Here is a 22,085-nt window from a genome sequence, read left to right on the forward strand (position 1 = left end):
TCTGGAAAATCCTAGTGCTGAAGACAGTCAGAAAGGCCAAAGGACTGTTGTATCTCACCTCTTCCCACTCTTACTCAAATCAGGCTACAAAGAAATTGATAGCTACCTCTTATTTTCTGATCCCAAACCCCAGAAGACACCTAATATGTAAGAGTGAATGTGCACGTGGCGTGGAGAAGAGAGACGAGTAGGGCTGTAAATGCTATCATCTGCCTTTGAATTCAAAGGTATCTGCAGCACACAGTTGTAGCACTTGGGTACCATTTTGGCACCATCCTGTGGAATTCCTGGACTGCAAACATGGTGAGATACTTAGAATCTTTTGCCAGAAAGCTCTAATACTCTAGCTCAAAGGAGTGCACTACAGAACACTTGGCACTTCACCAAATCACTGACCACAGGTTTCCATAGGATGAAGTCATAACAATAAACATTATATCAAAGTACCATAATTGTACAGTATGGGTGATGAGCCATTCTGACGTTGTTCATTTGTAAGAAAAAGACACTCTGCATGTGCTCAAAAGGACTAATATATAATGTTATTTTGTGGGCATTCTTCTTTAAAGTAAGGCCCTGCAGACCAGCATTTTGTGCAGGCCTGTGGGCAGAGTCTGGACAACATGGTGCTGGTCTACACGGTGTGCACCATCATGGCACGATTCTGGCACTGCAGCTAAATGATGCAGTGCTGAAGGGGAATCATAAAACCGCACTGCTGGAGCCCCTTGGAAAGCGCAAAAAGAAGCAGCTCCTTTTTGCACTCTCCGGAGGCTGGATCACGACTGCAGCATGAGGTTGCCACAGCCCCGATTCAGCCAGTAAAGGGCCCCTTAGTTTCCAAGCTCTGGCCTAGAGCCTAAGCTTTCTCTGATGTGACTCCAGACAAATAATACAGAACCAAAAAGAAAGAGAAAAGAAAGCAAAGTGTGAGAGAAAGCTGGGGACCAAGGGATTTTATCCTGGGAGAAGGTGAATTTTCAACAGATGGGCTTTCATTCTTTTTTTTTTTAAATAAGAATATAGAATGGGAAAAGAAGAAGAATAAATATTTTATTCAAGCCTGGTGGTCTCAGAGCACTCATCATCACCACAGGTTACAAGCCCATCATGTTGTTACGTGCCTTCAAGTCGTTTCTTATTTATGCCAACCTTAAGACAAACCTATCATAGGAGTTTATCGCATGGGAGGCAAAATGGCCAAATCCTGTGGATAAATGGGAATTGAATATGGGAATATGCCACAAAATCGAGATTGTTTTCAGATGACATCCCCGACATCGGCATCATCCTACATTTAACACGTGAATAAAATGGGCAAAACGCGCTTCTTTTTACTTTCAAGATTTTCCCGAAAATAAAAAGTGGCCCAAAGCAGCCACATCCTGCACTTTAATCGAAGGGTTAAATGTGGGATAATGGCAACGTTGCCTGAAAACAATCCTGCTTTTGCAGGATATTCCCAGATTTATCTCCCATTTATCCATGGGATTTGGGTGCTTCGCTCCCCTGTGTGATAAACTCCATAGAGTTTTTTGGGGCAAGATTGATTCATGGTTGATTTGTTATTGCCTTCTTTTGAGGCAATGACTTGCCTAAGGTCACCTAATGGGATTCCATGGCTGAGTGGGGATAGGAATTCTGATCACTATAGGAATTCTGATCCACTCTGGTGGATCTCATAATGATGCAAAAATTAGGGTACATTGTAAATCATTGGTGCTTGTTTTCTTGCATTTACATAGGATGTTCATAAATCCCTTCTGAGGGAAAAATCTGATCCAATCAATGCCCCCTTCTTGTATGGGGGCAAAGTACATGACTCCCTGTGTGGAGGCAAATCATTGGCCCTTTTACACTACACAATCATAGTACAGTATATGATTCTACTTTAACTGCCATGGTTCCATCCTATAAAATTCTGGGAAGTTTATGGAGAGGTGTTTACAATCCTGAACCAGAGAACTCTTGAATCACAACAAAATGCAGACCTCAGAATTCCATATGATGTTGCAGAACCATGCTGCTATAACTATGTGGTATGAAAGAACCCCTATTGATATCAATATGTTTGTAAGAATGTGTTACATACTGAAGTATTTCTGTTGGGATGCATGGTTGGGATACAGAACAGTAGCAGTGGGACACGGTCAATGGATGTGATCCTGCTTCCTCTGCCAGTGCAGAGCAACCCTTCTCTTCATGTTTAAAATACTCCTCATTCCAGTTGATTAGAATGTGATCAAGCCACATGCAATCTGCAGGAGTTTGGGATTTTTGCCGGTGTGTGTGAAAAACTCCTTAAACTCTATGAAAAAGGCTTTGCGGTATTTGTTAGAAAAAAGATCTTTGGGATGGGTGATGTCTTGCCCTCGTAGTCCCAAACTGGTACCAACTGGAACAGATGCAGTCTTCTCTGGAACTCAGGAACAAAGTAACATCCACACAGATTTTCACTCAAAATGAGGGTTTCTTGACTTTAGTTGCTATTTACAAAACACATCTACATCTACATCCTTCTCTTTCAGAGTCCATGCTAAAAAACCCTGAATCTGACATCAGTCTTTGTTCTTTCAAAATATCAACTTTCCCACCAAGTGGACACACCTCTTTCCCACGAAGTCACTGTACAACACAATAACAACACATCTTGTTTATATTTTGTCTCAGCCATTGTCCTTGAAGACTTGTTCTTCCAGGCCTAGACTTTCTGGCCTTCAACAGGAACCATTTTAAACTTTAGTTAACCATTGTCACATCTGAACATTTTCAATACAATTAGAATATACTTTAAAAGTTTTTACTGGAGTATCCACTAAAATTTCATTATCACACATGCGACTGTCCATCTGCAACACATTTTCAGCAGAGGGAGGGAGAATAGATGCAAATTTGCACAGGAAAGTGAAGACCTGTCAACGCAAATATGTGAAAATGCACACCAATTTGCACAGTACACTTATGTGTAAACAAGCCTTCATCAGTTTATAAAAATGCCCTTTGTGTATTCAGTGATTGGGACTGCAGATACTCTTCAATAATATTTAATAAAGCAACATGGCAAAGTGGATTCAGTATCAAACAGATTCCTAGATGTTCCCATTTGGCTAAAAAAAATTCATTGTCTCTCAGCCTAATCTGCTTTGTGACTTTGTTGAAGGTGAAACTGGGGAAGCTCCCAAACTATATTGCCCTGAGCTGCTTGGGAAACGGGAGGGCTGTAAAAGTAATAAATCTTCATATTGCTGCTCTGAACTCTTATTTTCAAATTGCAAACAGATTTCCATGCTGTGTACCTGTTTCATCCGGGATTTCCCCTGTAGGTTTCCAAGAAGGCAGCCTCCCTATTAGTCATGAGCATGAGCATGAGCCAAGTTGGAAGGAAGGCAAAAATCAACTCATAAAAATAGGCAATTCCTTCCTGTAATTTACAATACTATAAGTCATTTGAGGAGGAAAAATAGAAATGGAAACGTTTTCTAAATGGGTATATGCCCCAGTGAAGACTCCATAGGGTCAGTTGAATATGCAGTTGGATATAAAGCACATTAGTGTACTAGTTACAATTTTATTCCACCTGTTTATGTTATTGTGCATTTTGAAGAATCCCTTCACCTATATCTTTTCTATTACATTTTTTAAAAGGATTAAAGAAAACAGCAAACATTATAGGCTGCCAGATTGTAGTTAGAAAGTATGGACTTTGATGCATGAAACACAGTTTGGATTCAAGTCAAAACTGGACCTTCTCCAAAATACAGTTATGTGGAATTCCAATAAAGACAGAAAAAATGTGGATTGTCATTGAGTTGGATTTGTATTATCAGATTTTCCACAGCTGGTAAAGACATTTGGATCATGTGCTCTAGTTCTGGTATTTCCATTTGGAACACAACTTAAAAATGAAAAATGTGATCCGTTGACTTTACAGTCTATCCTGCTCTTGATATTATTTATTCATAGCATGTGGCTTTATGTTGCAACTTTATTATGGACCTCTGCTTTATCCAAAGTAACAGAACAACTTTTACAAATAGTGCAGTTTCATTATAACTGGCACAGTGATTTTAGTCCTTTTCCTTATGGGTGTTTACTCTGAGATGATACTGTTGTTTATTTTGTTTTATAAATGATTTTTAATAAATGATAATGTAATAACTTTGTTGTAAACATGGCTAGATGCTTTTGTGGCTAAAATTAGGTTTAAATCCTCAATAGGAAAGCACATAAATCTATGTAATTTAGTCAGTTGTTTAAGAATTACGTAATTAATATCCTTCCTTTCAAGGAAAAACTTCTCACAATCCAGCTAACAAACAGCGAATAAAGGAAAAAATAATACAGTTGAAACAAACATCTTCATGGCAGAAGTGAGGCTTTTGTGTGTGTGGAGGGGGGTATTGAACAAGTGAGGTGATCATTTTACATTTTTGCAAGATGTCTCAAAAAGAGTCATTGTAAAAAGTAAGTTATAACTATAAAATAATGATATTAGATCTGAAATACTATTGACCTCTTGCTCCACATCAGACAAAGCAACCCTCTGCGTATTCACTCAGGAGTAAGGCCCACCTAAATACTCTAAAACAGTGGTTCCCAACCTTTCTAATGCCGCGACCCTTTAATACATTTCCTCATGTTGTAGTGACCCCCAACCATACAATTATTTTCATTGCTACATGCAAATATGTGTTTTCCGATGGCCTTAGGGTCATTTGACCCCCAAAGGGGTCCCGACCCACAGGTTGGGAACCACTGCTCTAAAAGCACTGGATCCATCTCATCTTCGAAGCTAAACAGGATCAGCCCTAGTCAGTACTTGGATGGGAGACTGCCAAGAATACTAGGTGCTGTAGGCTTTATTTCAGAGGAAGGAACTGAAAAAACCATCTCTGAGCATCTCTTGCCGAAGAAAACCCTAGGGAATTAATTGAGTTGCTATAAGTCAACTGAGCACACACACACACAGAGAAGACCCATTGGTTCCATGAAAGTTATTCCTCTCTCCCTCAAAACCCGCAAGCACAAAATTTGACTAGATGTCCTATACCTACCTACCTGAGTGTAATGACCACATTGAAGCTTGTGTCTCTGAGAAAACTGCATAGCCGGTTAGGAGGGCATGCCTACCTTAACATAAATGGGAGTTCTGTGTAAAGATGTATAGGGTTGGTGTTCTCAGTTTGTAATCCTACATATACTTAGTTGGAAGTAAGGGCCCAAACAGACAGGCCAAAATAAAGCTGCTTTGGGTCACTTTGGAGAAATGCTGTTTAAATGACACACGTATCTTAAGATGCCGGAAACTGTGCCAAAGCTGCGCTCCAGTCCTTAGGACTGGAGTGTGGCTTTGGTGCAGCTTCTGGCCTCTTAGGACGCATGCATCATTTAAACAGCATACCTCCAAAATGACCCAAAGCAGCTTTATTTTGGCCTGTCTGGGCCCTTTGGTATACATTTTAAGTTACCTTGTGTTGCACTGGCCATTTCCCTGTCCTCTAATACAGAGAGCTGATCTCAGGAATACATGCATACTTTTGTTAGAACAGCCATTCACGTTTGAGTTTGGGATGGAAATGATCTGGACCCATGGGTTTGTTTCCAATATGTTTATAATGTCCAAAGCTTAATCTCTTGTCAGCTATTATTTAATTCCTTAACCCCCCCCCCCCCGAAAATATCAGTTCAGGTGCAAGTATCTAACTTACCAAGTTGGCCCTACCATAAGGTGGGATGAAGCTATCACTTGCAGTGGGGTACCACTTCCCCCTGCTCTTTCCCTCAAGAATTTCAACTCATAGCTCCTGCCCAAGAACGAATAGGAGGAGAATGGTGCAGCAGTGCTTCCTCCCTCCAGATTTGGCAATTGCAACAACATCCCAAGAAGGAGAAGGAGGTGACTATGGCATCCCTTCATGTCTGGCTGGCCCTGTAGCAAAGCTACTATATTGTATCATATGCATGCTGCAGCCATGCCCTCTTTCTCTGGGGATAGGGAGGATAGCTACCTTCTTCTTTCCTGGTGGCAAAGCCTCCATAGCAGGGTGTGTGTAAATTATGCTGCCAAATCCTTTCCCACTTTCTGGGGAAAGAAGGGAAATGGTCACTGCTACATCCCACGACTCTAGTGGGACAGCCTGAAATAATAATAATAATAATAATAATAATAATAATAATAATAATAATGGCAGTAAAATATAAGACAAGGATACTTTGCTCCCCACCTCAAGGGGCAGGCTAGCTTGGGCCTCCTCAGTTGCTCTACATCTTCATCAATGAAGATAGGTTCCCTCGGTATCAATGGTCCAACTACATTCTTAAGGCAATTTTCTGTTTTCTTTTTATTGAGGGGATTTGTATTGTTGGTCTCAATGTCACTAGTGATAACTGTCTTCAAAATCTGGGGATGGGGAAGCAGATAAAACATCCAAATTCTCTAATATCAGCCTTATTAACTGTCTGTGAACCTGCAAATTTTGTGGGATCTTTTTGGACCTGCAGTACAGATTCTAGCTGAGCTTCTATTATTGCAGGTTTTACCAGCCCCAAATAATAGAGATTTGACACTTTCACCTTTGCCTTTCAAATGTAAAGAAATTTTGTCTTCAGGATCATACTTGAGCATATTTTGGTGGCAAAGTTCCATTTACATATATGTTAATTAATTTTGGTAGCAATTTCTAATTGGTTCATCCTCTCTCAAGAAAAAAAGCACACACAAAAACTATAGTTGGGGTTCTGTATTTCTACATCCTGTCTAGCAACCTAAATTTGGCTTTTACAATTAAATTTCTTGATATGATTGGTGCTGACATTCACCACAAACACAATTTCTACCTGATCTCTATCTACTGGGCTCTTTAGTTAAACAGTGCTACTTTCAGTCTTTGTATGAGGTAAGCAATTCACCACAAGGTCTACACACCCACTACAGATGCAACTATCTATGTCTCTAATCATCACATCTTTTACAAGCATAAGTCTCCCTTTCCACAAAGGCATGCCCTCAGCATGAAAGGATATCTGTTCATCCTTTAAGAAAAAAGATGTCTTGTAAGGAATCATTTCCATCTTCCTCAGAGCAATTCCTCCCTTCCCTGAAACTAATGCTTCATCATGACAAACTCTAAGCTGCACCCCTGGAACTGGAAAACCATTGCAGTATCTCTGAAGGTAATGCTTAGCAGTTCTGTCTGCTTCTCCAGATCAGCTCTCTTGGCCTTAAGGCAGTGATTCACAAACTTTGATCTTCCAGAATGTTTAGCTCCCAGAATTCCTATCGGCCAAGTTGGCTGTGGCTTCTGGGAGTTGAAGTCCAAAACACCTGGAGGACCAAAGTTTGGGAACCACTGCTTTAAGGGAACAAACCTGTTCCCTATACATCACCTATACATGCATATCCCTGGGATTTCGTTCCAGCAGATAGACAACTGTACAAGTTACACTCAGTGCAATATGCAGAAGGTCTGGACCTTACAAGGTGGATCCAATGCATGTGAGGATAATGTGGTAGGGCTAGCATATGTCCCCATGCATCTTACACATGGTCCTGTATCCTGTTCAAGCCAAATGGCCAAACAGGGCTTTAATCATGATTAATTTTAGTTGGATCAAATGCTTATATTTGTAAGCAGGAAGAAGTTTTAAAAACTCAAACTGGATTCTAGAGTTTATACAGCATGTGCGGAAAACATCCTATATTCCTACTTGAAAAGGTCTTGAAATGATCTATGGTATGGATTTACAAAAGACATTAGGGAAAAGGTAAAGATGGTAAAACAATTCTGCACAATTGCACAATAAAAAAAAATCCTTTGCAGTTTTACAGTAATGGAGATTAACCAAAAGAGGCGGCTTAGAAAAATAACCTGGCTTGGAAGAAGCATTCCTTCAGTTCCTCCTGAAGGCTTTTTCTTTTTTTAAAGCCTGGGTAGGAAAATACTGTTGAGCAGCCAATTTTTTTCCACATTTGGATAAGCGAGAAGCCCCAAAATATACAGAACGTGCAAGTTCACTTGGAAAGGACCACAGTACTCCTATCTGAATCATCGGAAAGCAAATAAAATAAGACCTAAGCAAATAAACCTGATTGCTGGTGGAAACAAATCCAGCGCTCCGGTTTGGCCACTGCTTCCTTTTTGTTAGTTTTAGTGCCTTACACTGTGAGAGGGGTTTTTTTTTTTTCAAATGACCAAATCTAATTGTGAAAGATTCCAACTATTTCATCATCATCATCATCATACATGCAGAATAACCTATGTTTATTTCAGTTTGACCGGCACCTGGCAGCTCAATGGAAGGACATGACTGCATTTTCATGCCTCAGAGACAGAGCCTGATAGTCTGGCAAAGCAAGTTACAAAGCATCTCAAAGTTCTTTAGAGAACATCTTTAGTGAACACACTACATTTGGACGCTAAATGTAGTGAACATACATTTGGATGCCAGGTGTGGTTCATACTTGGATGGGAGACCAACATGTAATAACAGGGATCTCCAACCAGGGCTAGGACAGAATTTTGCCTAAAGCCCTGGCTAACAATAGGCTAGATAGACCATTGGTCTGACTCAATAAAGTGGGAAAGGTGCCTCTGGAAAGTGTTGTTATTGTTGTTTGCCTTCAAGCCATTTCCAACTTGTGCCGATCCTAAAGCAAACCTATCATGGAGTTTTCTTGGAAAAAAATTGTTCACGGGTTTGCCACTGTCTTTCCTTGAAGCTGAGAGCATGTGACTTGCCCAAGCTCACCCAGTGGCCAAGCTGGGAATCAAAACCTGGTTTCCACACTTGTAGTCCAACATTCAAATCTCTTCACCATGGTGGCTATGTCTCAGAAGCATTATCTGATAGAATTAGGAGCAATGCATTCTGTCTCCGAGCTCATAGTATGGACTGTCTTTTCTAGAGTTCCAGTAACTACTGGTATGTCTTGATGTTCAGGATCTATTGGGCTTTAAAGAATAAAAATAAAAATGGGGTTTCAGGAAAGGTGGCTTTCATTCTCTCCCCACCCCCATCAATTTAAACTCTTGGAGATTTTTATACATTGCAGACTACTCTACACCTATCTTTTCACCCCCTCCATGGGATTTGTCCTACTCCATAAAATTATCCAACAAGTAGGACTGTGGACTTTGTCCAATTGGCAAAGGAGTCAGGCAAGGGTGCATTCTATTACCCTACTTGTTCAGCTTGTGCTCATGCAGAAAATATCATACCAAGAACAAGCTTAGACTAAGAAGTGGGGTGACACTGCTACATATTACTAGCGGAAAACATCATACACTTGGAATCACTGGAAAGGATATGAATCACTGGAGGACAATAATGCTAGGAAAGGTAGAAGGCAGCAGAAAGAGAGGAAGACCACACACCAGGTGGATAGACTTAATCAGAGGTCATGAGCATGAATTTGCAGGATCTAAGCAAAACAGTGAAAGACAGGGAGGCTTGGGGGTGTCTCATCCACAGGGTCACCATGATTCAGGGTCAACTCAAAGACAGTTAAGAACAACAAGGACTATGGAAGTCCCTTTCGGAAAAGTTTCAAGAACAAAGAAACTAATTGCAAAAGCATAATTGACAACTATCTCACCTGCCATGGTTGTGTAAAAAAATGGCAAGAACGCTGGAAGAAAATGCCTTCAATTCATGCCTTTTTTCCCCTTGCAGCTCATCTCTTTTAAAAAAGCAACCTGGATATGCATGTGTTGTGACACACATCTTGTGTGCGCAGAAGTTTTCCACTGTGGGCACACAGTAAAGGAAAATCTCTTTGAGCAGTTGAGGAAAGATCAAAGGATAACACTTATGTGGGCAAGCTGAGAGGTGACACTTAAGAGGACAGGAAAAAATGTCACCTGGTGACAGAAGGTGTGAAACCAATTGTCTTCCAAGCATTGTATGTGGTTTTTATAGTCGGTGGGGAGAAAATGCAGACAGGAGGTTAATAGATGTACACCTCTATGCATTTGCATACCAAGTGAGCATCTCACTTCCTCTAGATAGAAAGGGGCCAACAAGGCAGTCCTTGGAGAGGAAAATTGTGTCTTTTCAACATTTTACAATTTGAGTGGTACAAATAAGTGACCAGTATTAGAAAACATTGTTACAAAGGAAGAGGAAGCTCACACAGCTAACCCATGCTACCACCAAATGGGACATAGACAGATATCTTAATGAGTGACCTTGTGTTGGGATATACCTAATAATAATAATAATAGGTTTTATTTATATACCGCCCAATCACTGGGAATCCGAGCGGTTTACAATAGAGGGGATAACAGACAGTTATCTATACCTATCAACTGAAGTTTATTGCTGGAACCCCTTCCTTTCTGCTGTATTTCCTATGCTGTTTAACCCTCCCTTCCTCTAGTATAGAGTCTCCTTGCTAAGCAACTAAATGCAGTATTTTTCTAGTTATATAAATGGGGTAGCCAACTCCAAAATTCATATCGTGCAATTCTTTTATTAGGTCAACCAAACAAGGCACAAACCCCTCTATATAACCTTTCAAAATTACCGTTCTGCTCCTGGTAGGCATCACATAAATAGTACCTGTAGGTACTAAATAACTCTCTAACTTTATACATTTAAATGATGTATACACCATTGATATTTTTAGTGGCTGTGATAATACCTTCAGAAATGATCACACAGCACACACACTGTTCAGATATATACATTCATGGACATGTTCATAATTGTAGGTGTACATTTACCAGCCTTCTGTGAGCATTACTATAACATACAATAACATTTATATATGATAACATTCTGATTCTAGTTAGAATTTATTATTTCAATTATTTGAACATAATTACATAGGTGACTTTATACCTGGAGATTATCCTGGATTATTTTTATACAGTACATTGAGACTTTTAGGCGCAAATATAAGTGTGCTATTCTATAATTGTGGAGTTTTGTTGGTCTCTACACTATTCTTTCATCTTAGGTGGAGAGTTTTTTTCTTGTTTCAGTCTGCCATTTGACTGTAGCTAAGAAGAAGTGTAAGGGGACTAAATATCCGAAAGTACCACATCTGGTCTGATCTTGGAAGCCCTGGTTAGTGCTTGGATGGGAGACCACCAATGAATATTAGGTGCTGTAGGCTATATTTCAGAGGAAGGAAATGGTAAAACCACCTCTGAGTATTTCTTGCCTAAAAAAGCCCTATGAAAAATTATGAATTTCTACGAAAAATGAATTGGGTCACCATAAAATCGATAGCCGACTTGAAGACACATACGTACACAGTCATATTCACACACACACATGAAAAAGTACATTTAAGAACCAAAGTGGAAATTCGTAAGATATGCAGCCTAAACAAATGCAGGCTGTTACCATTTACAAACAAAATAATGCTAACAAGAAAAGGTTTGAGGGCTCTATCTAGCGGACATAAAAAGAATGGCATTCAATACATTTCAATGAATTTGGGAGAATGCTACTTTATAACAAACAAACAAAAAAGAGTGGAGATTTCCCCAGCATTTCCACTCCAGATGCCTATGAATTACGGTATTTCTAGTATTTGAAGGACATTCCGCTGTTAAAGACACACACAACCATATACTGTATGTGGAAGACTAGGCCAATATAGTGGCTGGAACATGTTTTACTGCATATTTTCCAACACATTAAAATGCTCTAAACAACATGGAAAAGATGCAAGTGATTGCAAGGAAAAACTCATTTGGTGAAGACTGGGAAGTGGCCCTTTGACTTGAATTCCATTTACTGTATATACTCATGTATAAGTCTAGACATTTTAGTAAAAAAGTGACCCAAAAAACATGATTTGACTTATGCACAGGCCAATGTACATGCTGTACTAATTCTTATTTAAAAAGGAACCATCATTGGTTGAAAGGCAAGAGTGTAATCTGTCCTGGAAGCACTGACCTGTCTTTACTCTCTCATCCATCTATTCTCTAGTGTGAGCACAAACTATTATGCCTGCTGGAATTTTGTAAATGTTTTGGCATTGTTTTCCTTTGCTTTATCCTTTCAATCCTTTGTTACATGCTGCCATGTTTTAACCTTAATTTATCCACAGGTCTTATCAAAATCCCTAATTCTGGCCCCTAAATCTGCCCTCAACTGACTGACTTAAAGTTGACTATGTATGCATACACATTATGATTCAATGTGTATGTAAGCATCTACTAGAATACAAGTTGAACCAGTTTGCTAATTTGGGAGGACAGACTATCAATCCAAGTCATAGCCAAGGGAAGCTTTGCCACCCTCTACACTTGGCGAGTTGTTTGCCAGAATAAATGAACAAGTCAGATTCATCAATTTGCACATTAAACGTTATCAATTATTATTCTAGTTTTCATTTACAACTCTATTTCTTTCCAATTCTGCCCAGTGTGTACTCCCTGCCCCTTGTATCTGCTCTGTTTCCTAAAAAGCTTGGAAATACCAATTTCCCAATAGCGTGTGACCTTGCTTTAGCAAAACATGTTATTGCACTCTGGTATAGCACTGCAGAGGTCAAATACAGCTGCTTTTGGTTTACGTCTGTCTGAGTTGCGGTGTAATTGATGTCAGATTGAATGTACACAGTTCTGAGAAAAATGGCAGTTAATCATTGCTAGAGTACAACGGGAGAAAACTCCAACAAGTGATTCTGGGGTATTTAAAAACAAAAAACCTAAATACAAGTTAAATGAGCAGGTCATTCTTAAACTGAACATATCTAGGTCAAAAATACAACAGCAGTTGATACATGCATCTTCCTTCTGGGTCCATGCCTATCAAACTACAGTTCTTCTAGGCAGTGATGTCCAAACTCTGGCCCTCCAGCTGTTTTGGACTTCAGCTCCCAGCATCCCAGACCATTGGCCAAGATGGCTGAGGCATCTATGATCCTGTGAGCTGAAGTCCGAAACACCTAGAGGGCCAGAGTTTGGACATCACTATTCTAGAAGTTTATTTGTAAAGGTTACAAAAGCACATCAGGGTCCTTGCCCCCCAGCATGGTAAAAGCATCCTTTCATGAGGACTCATTCATACAGAAAAAAGTGTATCATAGGCCCCATGCAGACAGGCCAAAATAAAGCTGCTTCAGATCACTTTGGAAGTATGCTGTTTAAATGATTCATGTGTCCTAAGAGTCCGGAAGCCGTGCCAAAGCCACGATCCAGTCCTAACATCATACTTCCAAAGTGATCTGAAGCAGCTTTATTTTGGCCTGTCTGTATGGGGACATAGCTGACCAATGAATCTGTTTGTGAAAACTGGCAAGTATAAACTGGATAGTGACAGAGATCCTTCCACTACATCCATCCTCTCTAAACAGGAAATGGCTAAAATTGGTAAAAGTATATATAATGCTCACTTAGAAGAAGTATAGATAAAAGACAACATTTTCCAGCAGTGTTTACCTTTGACATTTTTGTATAGCAAAATTGTAAGGTATACATTTGTATGCATTAAGCGAAGGTAAAGGTAAGATGTTTGCTTTTGTTTTGTGTGTGTGTGTGTATCTGATTCTTTAACTTTTTATAGGTTGTTTCATTCTCCCCACCTATTTCACAATTTTAAAGAAAAAACACAGAAATGAGTGTTTCAATGGAAGGTGGTATTTGTTGTAAAGCCTCTGTATAAGGGTAAGAAAAGCGTACCTTCTAATGAAATCCACCAAAACGTACTAGCAATAAATTCTAGTTTCTCATCGATGAGTACAGTATAAGCATACAATTAAAAAGCTGAACGTTTTCAGCTCATTCCACTCAGTAGTCTGAACATTCAACCAGATAATGTAAACAGGAGAGCAGATGGGGAAGATATCTGCTTCTCTGCTACACTACAGCATGCTATTTAACATCAGTTGCTTCAGAGAAAGGAACCTGGTAAGTTGTTCTGCCTTTGTGGTTGTCTTACTATATTTTACATGTAAGCCACCTTGGAAAGAATTTTACCTTTGAAGGCAAGGTATACATAAAGAGTCCACTCTTTAGGTAAAGAATGGTCAACCAGCACTATGTAGGTGACACCAAGCCCTCCATGAATCCTAGATATTTTTCCTGGATTTAGCAACTCTCAATATCACATCGATCTGTGGATAAACAAACAAATAAACAAACAAAAACATTTTCAAGTACTAAGCAATAGATATGTTCTAGACTTCAGCAGTATATCTCATTTGAATGAAATATGCAGTTGACTATTGTACACGTCTTTATGTCATTATATTCCTAAGCAAATATGGTCTGTGATGGCTATTTAGAAGATGCCAGCTGATCCATTTGGGACCAGCTTGTAGAGTAAAGCACACTTACATTTAATGAATTATTATGTGGACATCAGAGCTGCAATTAATAGTACAGACATTGGCTATTTCTTCACTTTTAAATTGAAGTTGGGCTAATCAACATTTTAAATCATTTTTAAAGGCTTGGCAGGAGTAGTGGGGAAAACAAATTTTCAGTAAAAGACAAGAGGCCATGTAATGTCACAAAACATATTAGTATTACAGAAATAATATCTATGCATTCAATTTTTATTTCCTCCCCAACAGTGACTGTAAACATTCAAGTTATTTCAGGCACAGCTTCTCACATAACCAAAATTCACTCTGCAGAGATTGAACATGAAATAGTACATTCTGTTTCTATGTCACATCTGTTACAGGCAATGTAGATAATTAAAAATTAAACTCAATACCCCCCATTAAAAATTAAACTTAGTACCCCCCCCCCAAAAAAAAAGAAGTGAATAATAATGTGGATGATTAACAGCAGGAAAGCCTTCATTCTTGAAGACTTGCTCTACAGTGTATGTATACACACAGACACAGGTTATTGTTACAAGTAACCCATCTCTGCACCACAAGCAGATTCATATTATTATATACATTGCAAATTCTGTTTGAATCAAAATACAATTTACAGCTATATAGAGGCACTGCTTTTTGGATTTTCCGTACAAGTTTTTTATTTTACAAATACTTCATTTTTCAGTGCACATTTACAGAAATATCAGTTGCATAATCTATTCTAGTCATATCTTGTCCATATTCACCAAAGCAATTCTCTCCAGTCTCTCCAATGAAGAAAAAGGCCATTATTCTATTTGCTTAACAGAAACATCAAGTGCAGCTTTGTTAGTTACTATGGGATCACTGACACAAGGTGCCTTTAACCCTTAGAAGCAGCTACTCCTCTCTAGATAAACTGATGTTATACAGAACAACCCAACATACAAAGTCCTTCTTCAGTATTATTGTAATTTACTAGAAGAAGCTGCAGTACAACAGACTGAATGGATGAAAATATACTCGTTCCCAAGATCATGATCAGAGCGAGCTTTACTTTCTTCCAAATGGATCAGACCACACTTTTAATCCTATGGAAGAGAAAGGTAGAGTCAGTTTAGAAAATTTCAAGAATACAGGCTTTTTCACATCTTCCCTTGTATATCTCAATATTAATATATATCAGTATATCAAACAGTAGTCAGAAGACAGAGTCAAGAATCATAAAAACTTAGCATGGGTACATTTGCATTACTCTAGAATTCTCCCCCAGAGAGTCCAGGATGGCCCCATCCCTCTTCTTCTTTCGGTGACAGGTAAAAATATGTATCATCAGGCTTTTTAACTGAGAAGGGTTGCACTTTCAAATGCTGTGCAATGAATATTGTATACAATGTTTGTATACAGTTTTTAATACATTTTAGTATTTTTAATGCATAATTGTTTTCACTTTTTAAAATTGTTTTATAAACTGTATACTTATACTTTTTAAAGCTCTGGTATTGTTTTTAAATTGTACTGATTTAAAGTTGTTGTTAGCTGCCTTGAGTCCCAATATTAAGAAAAAGATGAGATATAATAAACAACAATAATAATAATAATTGCAAAAGGGTATATCTGGGAACATTTCTGGCTTTAAAATGTGCTGATTCCAGAGATCAGTTAATGAATGAGTAAAAAGGTGCTAAGTATGCATGATACATGCATATATGTCTTTTGATTTGCATGTGCCCCTCAACATATGAACCACAAGCACAGACATTTGTTTTAAAATCAGATATTTGAACAAGGCAGATACTTATTTAAAATATTTATACACCATCCATCATCTAAATTTTACTTCATGAGGAAAGAAAAGTGAAATCAGGTTCCCAACTCGAGTTCTGGAATCTAGTGCTTGGGAGATCATATAATTATAGAGTTGGAAGATACCGCAAGGGCCATCCAGTCCAACCCACTGCCATGCAAGAACACACAATCTAAAGCACCCCTGACAGATGGCTATCAGCCTCTGTTTAAAAACCTCCAGAAAAGGAGACTACATCACACTTTGAGGGAGGGTGTTCCACTGTCAAATAGCAGTTCTTCTTGATGTTTAGGTGGAATCACTTTTCCTCTAGTTTGCATTCATTGCTCCGTTTCCTATTCTCTGGAGCAGCAGAAAACAAGCTTGCTCCATCCTCAATGTGACACCCCTTCAAATACTTAAAGAGGGCTATCATACCACCTCTTAACCTTCTCTCCTCCAGGCTAAACATACCCATCTCTCCAAGTCTCTCCTCATAGGACATGGTTTCCAGAACCATCACCATTTTGGTCACTTTCCTCTGAACAGACTCAGCTTCTCAATGCCCTTTTTAAAATTGTGGTGCCCAGAACTGGACACAGCATTCCAGGTGAGGTGTGACCAAAGCAGAATAGAGTGGCACTATTACTTCCCTTGATCTAGACCAGTGGTTCCCAAACTTTGGTCCTCCATATGCTTTGGACTTCAGTTCCAGAAGCTTCAACCAGCTTAGCCAATAGGAAGGAATTCTGGGAGCTGACGTCCAAAACATCTGGAGGACCAAAGTTTGGGGACCACTGATCTAGACACTATTCTTCTATTGATGCAGGCTAGACTTGCATTGGCTTTTTAAACTGCTGTATCACACTGTTGACTCATGTTCAATTTGTGGTCTACCAAGACTCCTAGATCCATTTCACATGTAGTCTTGTTAAGCCAGGTGTCCCCTATCCTATATCTGTGGATTTCATTTTTTTCTGTCTAAGTGCAGCACCTTAACATTTATCCCTGTTGAATGGACATGCTTCATGACATCATCTGACCCAGGAAGGCTTTTTGGCAGGTAATGTGCCCCTCTGATCCCCCTGAAAAAAACACCTCTAATTGTACATTTAAGAGATGTACCTGGAGGCTGAACATCTTCTTGAATAATGCCAGCTCGATTTATTGCTTGCTCCTTTTCTGATAAAAAACAAAGCATTAAAACAGGTAAGAAATGACATTAGATACAGTTAAAGACTTCTCTGCATTAAAATGGAAACCACATTTAACTTGAAGTGGGTTGCTTTTGCATGTTACTGAATGCAAACTATCCCTCCCCCTAAAGGTACCAACCTCCATGTGTAAGTTACTTTTCTAGATTTGCCCTTGATGCAAAAAGCAGTTCACCTCTATATTCTGGGATGAAATGATCCAACCAGAGCTTGGAAAAGCTGCATTTTGTTACTACAGTTGCAGAAGTCAGCATGGCCAGTAATTGCAGTGGCATCACTAGGGGCATGTGGGGGGCGAGGAACGCACCATGTGCTACACTAAGGGTGTGTGTGTGACACCATTGCTCCTCAAAGATATACTTTTTGGTAGAAATGAGCTATGGCATTCATCTGCTTCCCTTTAACATTCTTTAAAAGATGGGAAGTGGCATCCAAAACACACCGCAGAAATAATCCACTTTGTGACTGCTTCAATTGCCCTGGCTAGGGAATCCTGGGAATTATAGTTTGTTGTGGCACCAGAGTTCCCTGACAGAGAAGTCTCAATGCCTCACAAACACTACATTTCCCAGAGTTCCCCACCTGGAATATTGTGTCCAGTTCTGGGCACCACAATTTAAAAAGGATATTGAGAAACTGGAGTGTGTCCAAAGGAGGGCGATTAAAATGGTGAAGGGTCTGGAAACCATGTCCTATGAGGAAGGACTTGGGGAGCTGGGGATGTTTAGCCTGAAGAAGAGAAGGTTAAGAGGTGATGTGATAGCCCTGTTTAAATACTTGAAGGGATGTCATATGACTTGTTTTCAGCTGATCCAGAGACTAGGACCCAGAACAATGGATGCAAGCTACAGGAAAAGAGATTCCACCTCAACATTAGGAGGAACTTCCTGACAGTTAAGAGCTGTCCGAAAGTGGAACACAGTCCCTTGGAGTGTAGTGGAGTCTCCTTCCTTGGACATCTTTAAACAGAGGCTGGATGGCCATCTGTCGGGGATGCTTTGATTTAGATTTCCTGCATGGCAGGGGGTTGGACTGGATGGCCCTTGCAGTCTCTTCCAACTCTATGATTCATAAACCAGGGCAGTTGATCTGGTCAAGTTAGTAGGAATCTATTTCTCAGACATCATATTTGTTTACAATATAGGAGTGCGCTCCCAGCAAAACAAACACTAGTCCAAACTTTATATGGGGCACGAAATATAACTGTCCCTTAAAAGGGATTATACCACTTTCACCCCAGGCACTGCTCACTTTTAAAGAGTCACCCATGTTAACAACCCACAGATACCTTCCATGTTTTTACTATGGTTAAGTCAGATTATCCAACTGCCGGACAAACAGGCATGCACATTAATGCTTCCTCATTTGTACACTTGAAGACTGGAGGCAGAATTGCCTCTGACAAAGTAGCATTGACCTTTGAGAGGTGAAATTCAAAGGTACAGCTGTCTTAGTCTGTAAAATCAGTATGCAAAGAGTTATTGCAGCGCCTTTGAGAGTAGGGCCTGTTACAGACTGCCAAAATAAAGCTGCTTCGGGTCTCTTTGGAGGTATGCTGTTTAAATGATGCATGCATCCTCCTAAGAATCCAGACAGCTGCCCAAGCTTGCACTCCTGTTTGGAGTACTTAGGACTGAGTTTGGCTTTGGTGTGACCTCAGGACTCTGCATAATTAAACAGATATCTCCAAAGAGACCCGAAGCAGCTTTATTTTGGCAGTCTGTAACAGGCCTAAGTAAAAGAAAGAAGCTGGCAAGATAAGCTTTCGTAGACTTCAGTCTACTTCCTCGTGCATTTGGTGGAGTGGAAAGCCCAGGGACAGACCTATACACTGTCCCTTCACATTTGATGGGGTTAGGGGCACAGGACCCCATGAATGTGGAAAACCTGCAAACAGCAAAAGCACTATGTTTTTACCTGAGGAACACCTCTCAAGTCGGTCCTTCAGCTTTTGCAACTCTTTGTGGTCAACACCTGCCAGACATTGACCATAGAGTTGCGGAGCTACAAAGGCCTAGCAGATGTTCTCTCTGGAATCTCTTGGTCTTCAGTGTGACTTTTGGTTAAAGTTGACCATAGAGTTGCGCCGGAGGACCTGATATTCCTAGAGGAACCTATTAATAAATCCGTGAATATAAAAGCTGCCAAATGTGGAGGACCGCTTATAAGCTATTTGTGTTGTGAGGATGTCCATTCGAATTCAAAATCCTTGGAATGGAAATGAGTGGCAAGCCTGTTTTAAGTCGTCGGCAGACAACCTTTGCCAACTTCTTAGTCTCAAAGTTGATGCCGACCTCTTCTCCATACTAATTGTGTCTTTGAAGGTGCCCTGGGGAAACTGACTTAGGGTGCATCCGCACTGCCGAATTAAATTACTTTAGCACCCACTCACCTCCCACAATGCTGTCTCCACAGAATCCTGGGATGTGTGTTTTGGCGGGTTGTTCAGTTTGTCTGTCTGTGCCTCACCAACTACGCATCCCAGGATCCTGTAGACGGCGTCGTGGCAGTAAAGCAGCAGTGAGGTTTGAGCATTAGAGTATGACTCTGGAGACCAGGGTTCGACTATGGCATCCCAGGATCCTGTAGTCATGGCAGAAAAGGCAGAGTGGGGTTTGAGCATTGGAGTATGACTTCTGAGACCAGGGTTCGACTCATGGCATCCCCAGGTCCCTGTAGTCATGGCAGATAAAGCAGAAGTGGTTTGATCTGGAGTATGACTTGGAGACCAGGGTTCGAATCCTGGTCGGCCATTGACCTTGGTCAAGTCACACTCTCTCAGCCTAGGGAGGGCCATGCAAACCCCTTATGAGGAAGCTTGCTCCCCCCAAAAAAACCCATGACAGGGTCTCCCTGAGTCAGTAACAACTTGAGAGACACACAACAGCCATGTTTATCTTATGTATTGCTTTCCTTTGCCACCTGTTTTATCTATTGCTTTCCTGTGTCACCTTTTGCCAGCCACTAAAGAGCTGCGCATGCGCAGAGGAGGCGCCCTGGCTGGGACTGACTTACTGTACTCCTCCAGGTGCATCAGGGGCCGGAAGTAGATCGGGTAGAAGGCCGCCCCCACCAGCGCCACGAAGCCCCCGAAGACCAGCAGCGCGCGAGGCACGCGAGCCATAGAGACGAGGGCGGAAGGAGCGGCCGCAAAAAGAACGCTCGCGCTCTGCCGCTGCCGCTCAGCGCTTTCTTCCAAAGGAGCCCGTTTCCGCTTCCGGGTCAGCCCGGAAGTGGGCATATAAAGGTCACCAAGGGTGCCTTTCCTTTGGAAATAGTAAAGGTTGCATTCACATTGGAGAAATAGCTGTGTTTGGCACCTTTCTTACTCAAGACTATGGAATTCTGGGAGTTGGAGTTTGTTGTGGGCCCAACTCCCAGAATTCCATAGCCTTGAGCCAGAAAGGTGCCAAACACAGCTATTTCTCCAATATGGATGCAGCCAGAGACTGCCACCTTTGTCCCAGGGACTCTCACAGAAGAAAAACACTTGAAACCAAATACAGTTTTTAAAACAATGTCAAATTATGTTAAAAGCATACAACATTTTAAATAAAGAAATAAAACACAAACACACACCCCAATATAAGAGGCATCCCTGGGAGTGACTTCATATGCATAGTCTGTGCAAACAAAAAGGTCTCTCCCTGACAAGGAAAAAGCAGGGAGAGGGACACTAAACTGCAAGGACATGGCTGATGTCTCAGTTTAGGATGGCAAGCACCTACCAAACTGCATTAATATTATTAATAGGTGCTTTAATATGCACCTATGTTACTAGAGAGAGAGAAAAAACACTGTCGGATATGTTGGGAATAAGCAAAGCTGTCCTGTGCTGTAAGCCACAAGAACTGAGGCTAAATAAAAATTGTTTGTCCTTAATAATAATAATAATAATAATAATACATTTTATTTATATACCACTTTTCCACAGATCAAAGCGGTGTACAGACATTTAAAACCGTCCAGCACTTCATAAAAGGATACAATCCCATAAGTGGCCACAAGACTCTTAACGTTATTCATAGAGTCTTGTGGCCCCTTAAGGGTAAACAAATTCACAAAGGATGTTGAGAAGCTGGAGCGTGTCCAGAAAAGGGCGACCAAAATGGTGAATGGTCTGGAAACCATGCCTTATGAGGAGAGGCTTAGGGAGCTGGTGATGTTTAGCCTGGAGAAGAGAAGGTTAAGAGGTGATATGATAGTCCTGTTTTAAGCATTTGAAGGGGTGTCTCATTGAGGATAGGGCAAGCTTGTTTTCTGTTGCTTCAGAGAATAGGACACGGAGTAGTGTCCAGGACACTGGAAAAAAGGTTCCATCTAAACATTGGGAGGAACCACCTGACTATAAGAACTGTTAAACAGTGGAACATACTCCTTTGGAGAGTTGTAGAGTCTCTTTCTTTGGAGGTCTTTAAACAGAGACTGGATGACCCTCTTCAGGAGTTCTTGGATTGTGTATTCCTGCATGACAGGGGATTGGATTGGATAGCCTTTGTGGTCTGTTCAGACTCCATGATTTTATGATTTTAGGTTTGAGGATGCAAGTGCAGAGTGGGCCAAAGAGGAAATCCTGGGCTTTTTGGCAGAGACAAGGCTAGAAATATGAGAAGCTTGTACATATATGAGTGACTGGTCCATCCTGCTCAGCAAGAAACAAGTCCACTGTAATGTTAGCTCAGAGAAGATAAAATCTTGGCAGTTGAAAGATCTTTTCCATTTCGTGTTCTTTTCCTTAGGCTTTTTAAAATTACATACCGGTAGTTTACTCTGAGGTGCAACTTGAGATTGCTAACAAGTTTAAACTAAT

The 22,085-nt window shown here is 40.4% G+C and overlaps 2 protein-coding genes across 2 annotated transcripts in view; one reads left to right on the forward strand and one right to left on the reverse strand.

Moving 5' to 3' along the window:
- Positions 1-14,503: 14,503 nt before the first annotated feature.
- SMIM20 (small integral membrane protein 20) lies at positions 14,504-20,490 on the reverse strand. Its single transcript, XM_042468424.1, has 3 exons — positions 20,291-20,490; positions 17,187-17,243; positions 14,504-15,366 (listed from the first exon to the last, which is right to left on the reverse strand). Exons 1-3 carry the CDS (start codon positions 20,397-20,399, stop codon positions 15,329-15,331), a joined length of 204 nt encoding a protein of 67 aa, XP_042324358.1. The 5' UTR covers positions 20,400-20,490; the 3' UTR covers positions 14,504-15,328.
- Positions 15,362-22,085, forward strand: part of SEL1L3 (SEL1L family member 3) — a 57,893-nt gene continuing 51,169 nt past the window's right edge. Inside the window, exon 1 of the mRNA XM_042468423.1 lies at positions 15,362-15,591. The gene's annotated coding sequence lies outside the window, so the exon portion shown is untranslated. The remainder of the gene's footprint in view (positions 15,592-22,085) is intronic.

This window comes from Sceloporus undulatus, chromosome 5 (genome assembly GCF_019175285.1).
Source record: "Sceloporus undulatus isolate JIND9_A2432 ecotype Alabama chromosome 5, SceUnd_v1.1, whole genome shotgun sequence".
Lineage (NCBI taxonomy): Eukaryota > Metazoa > Chordata > Lepidosauria > Squamata > Phrynosomatidae > Sceloporus > Sceloporus undulatus.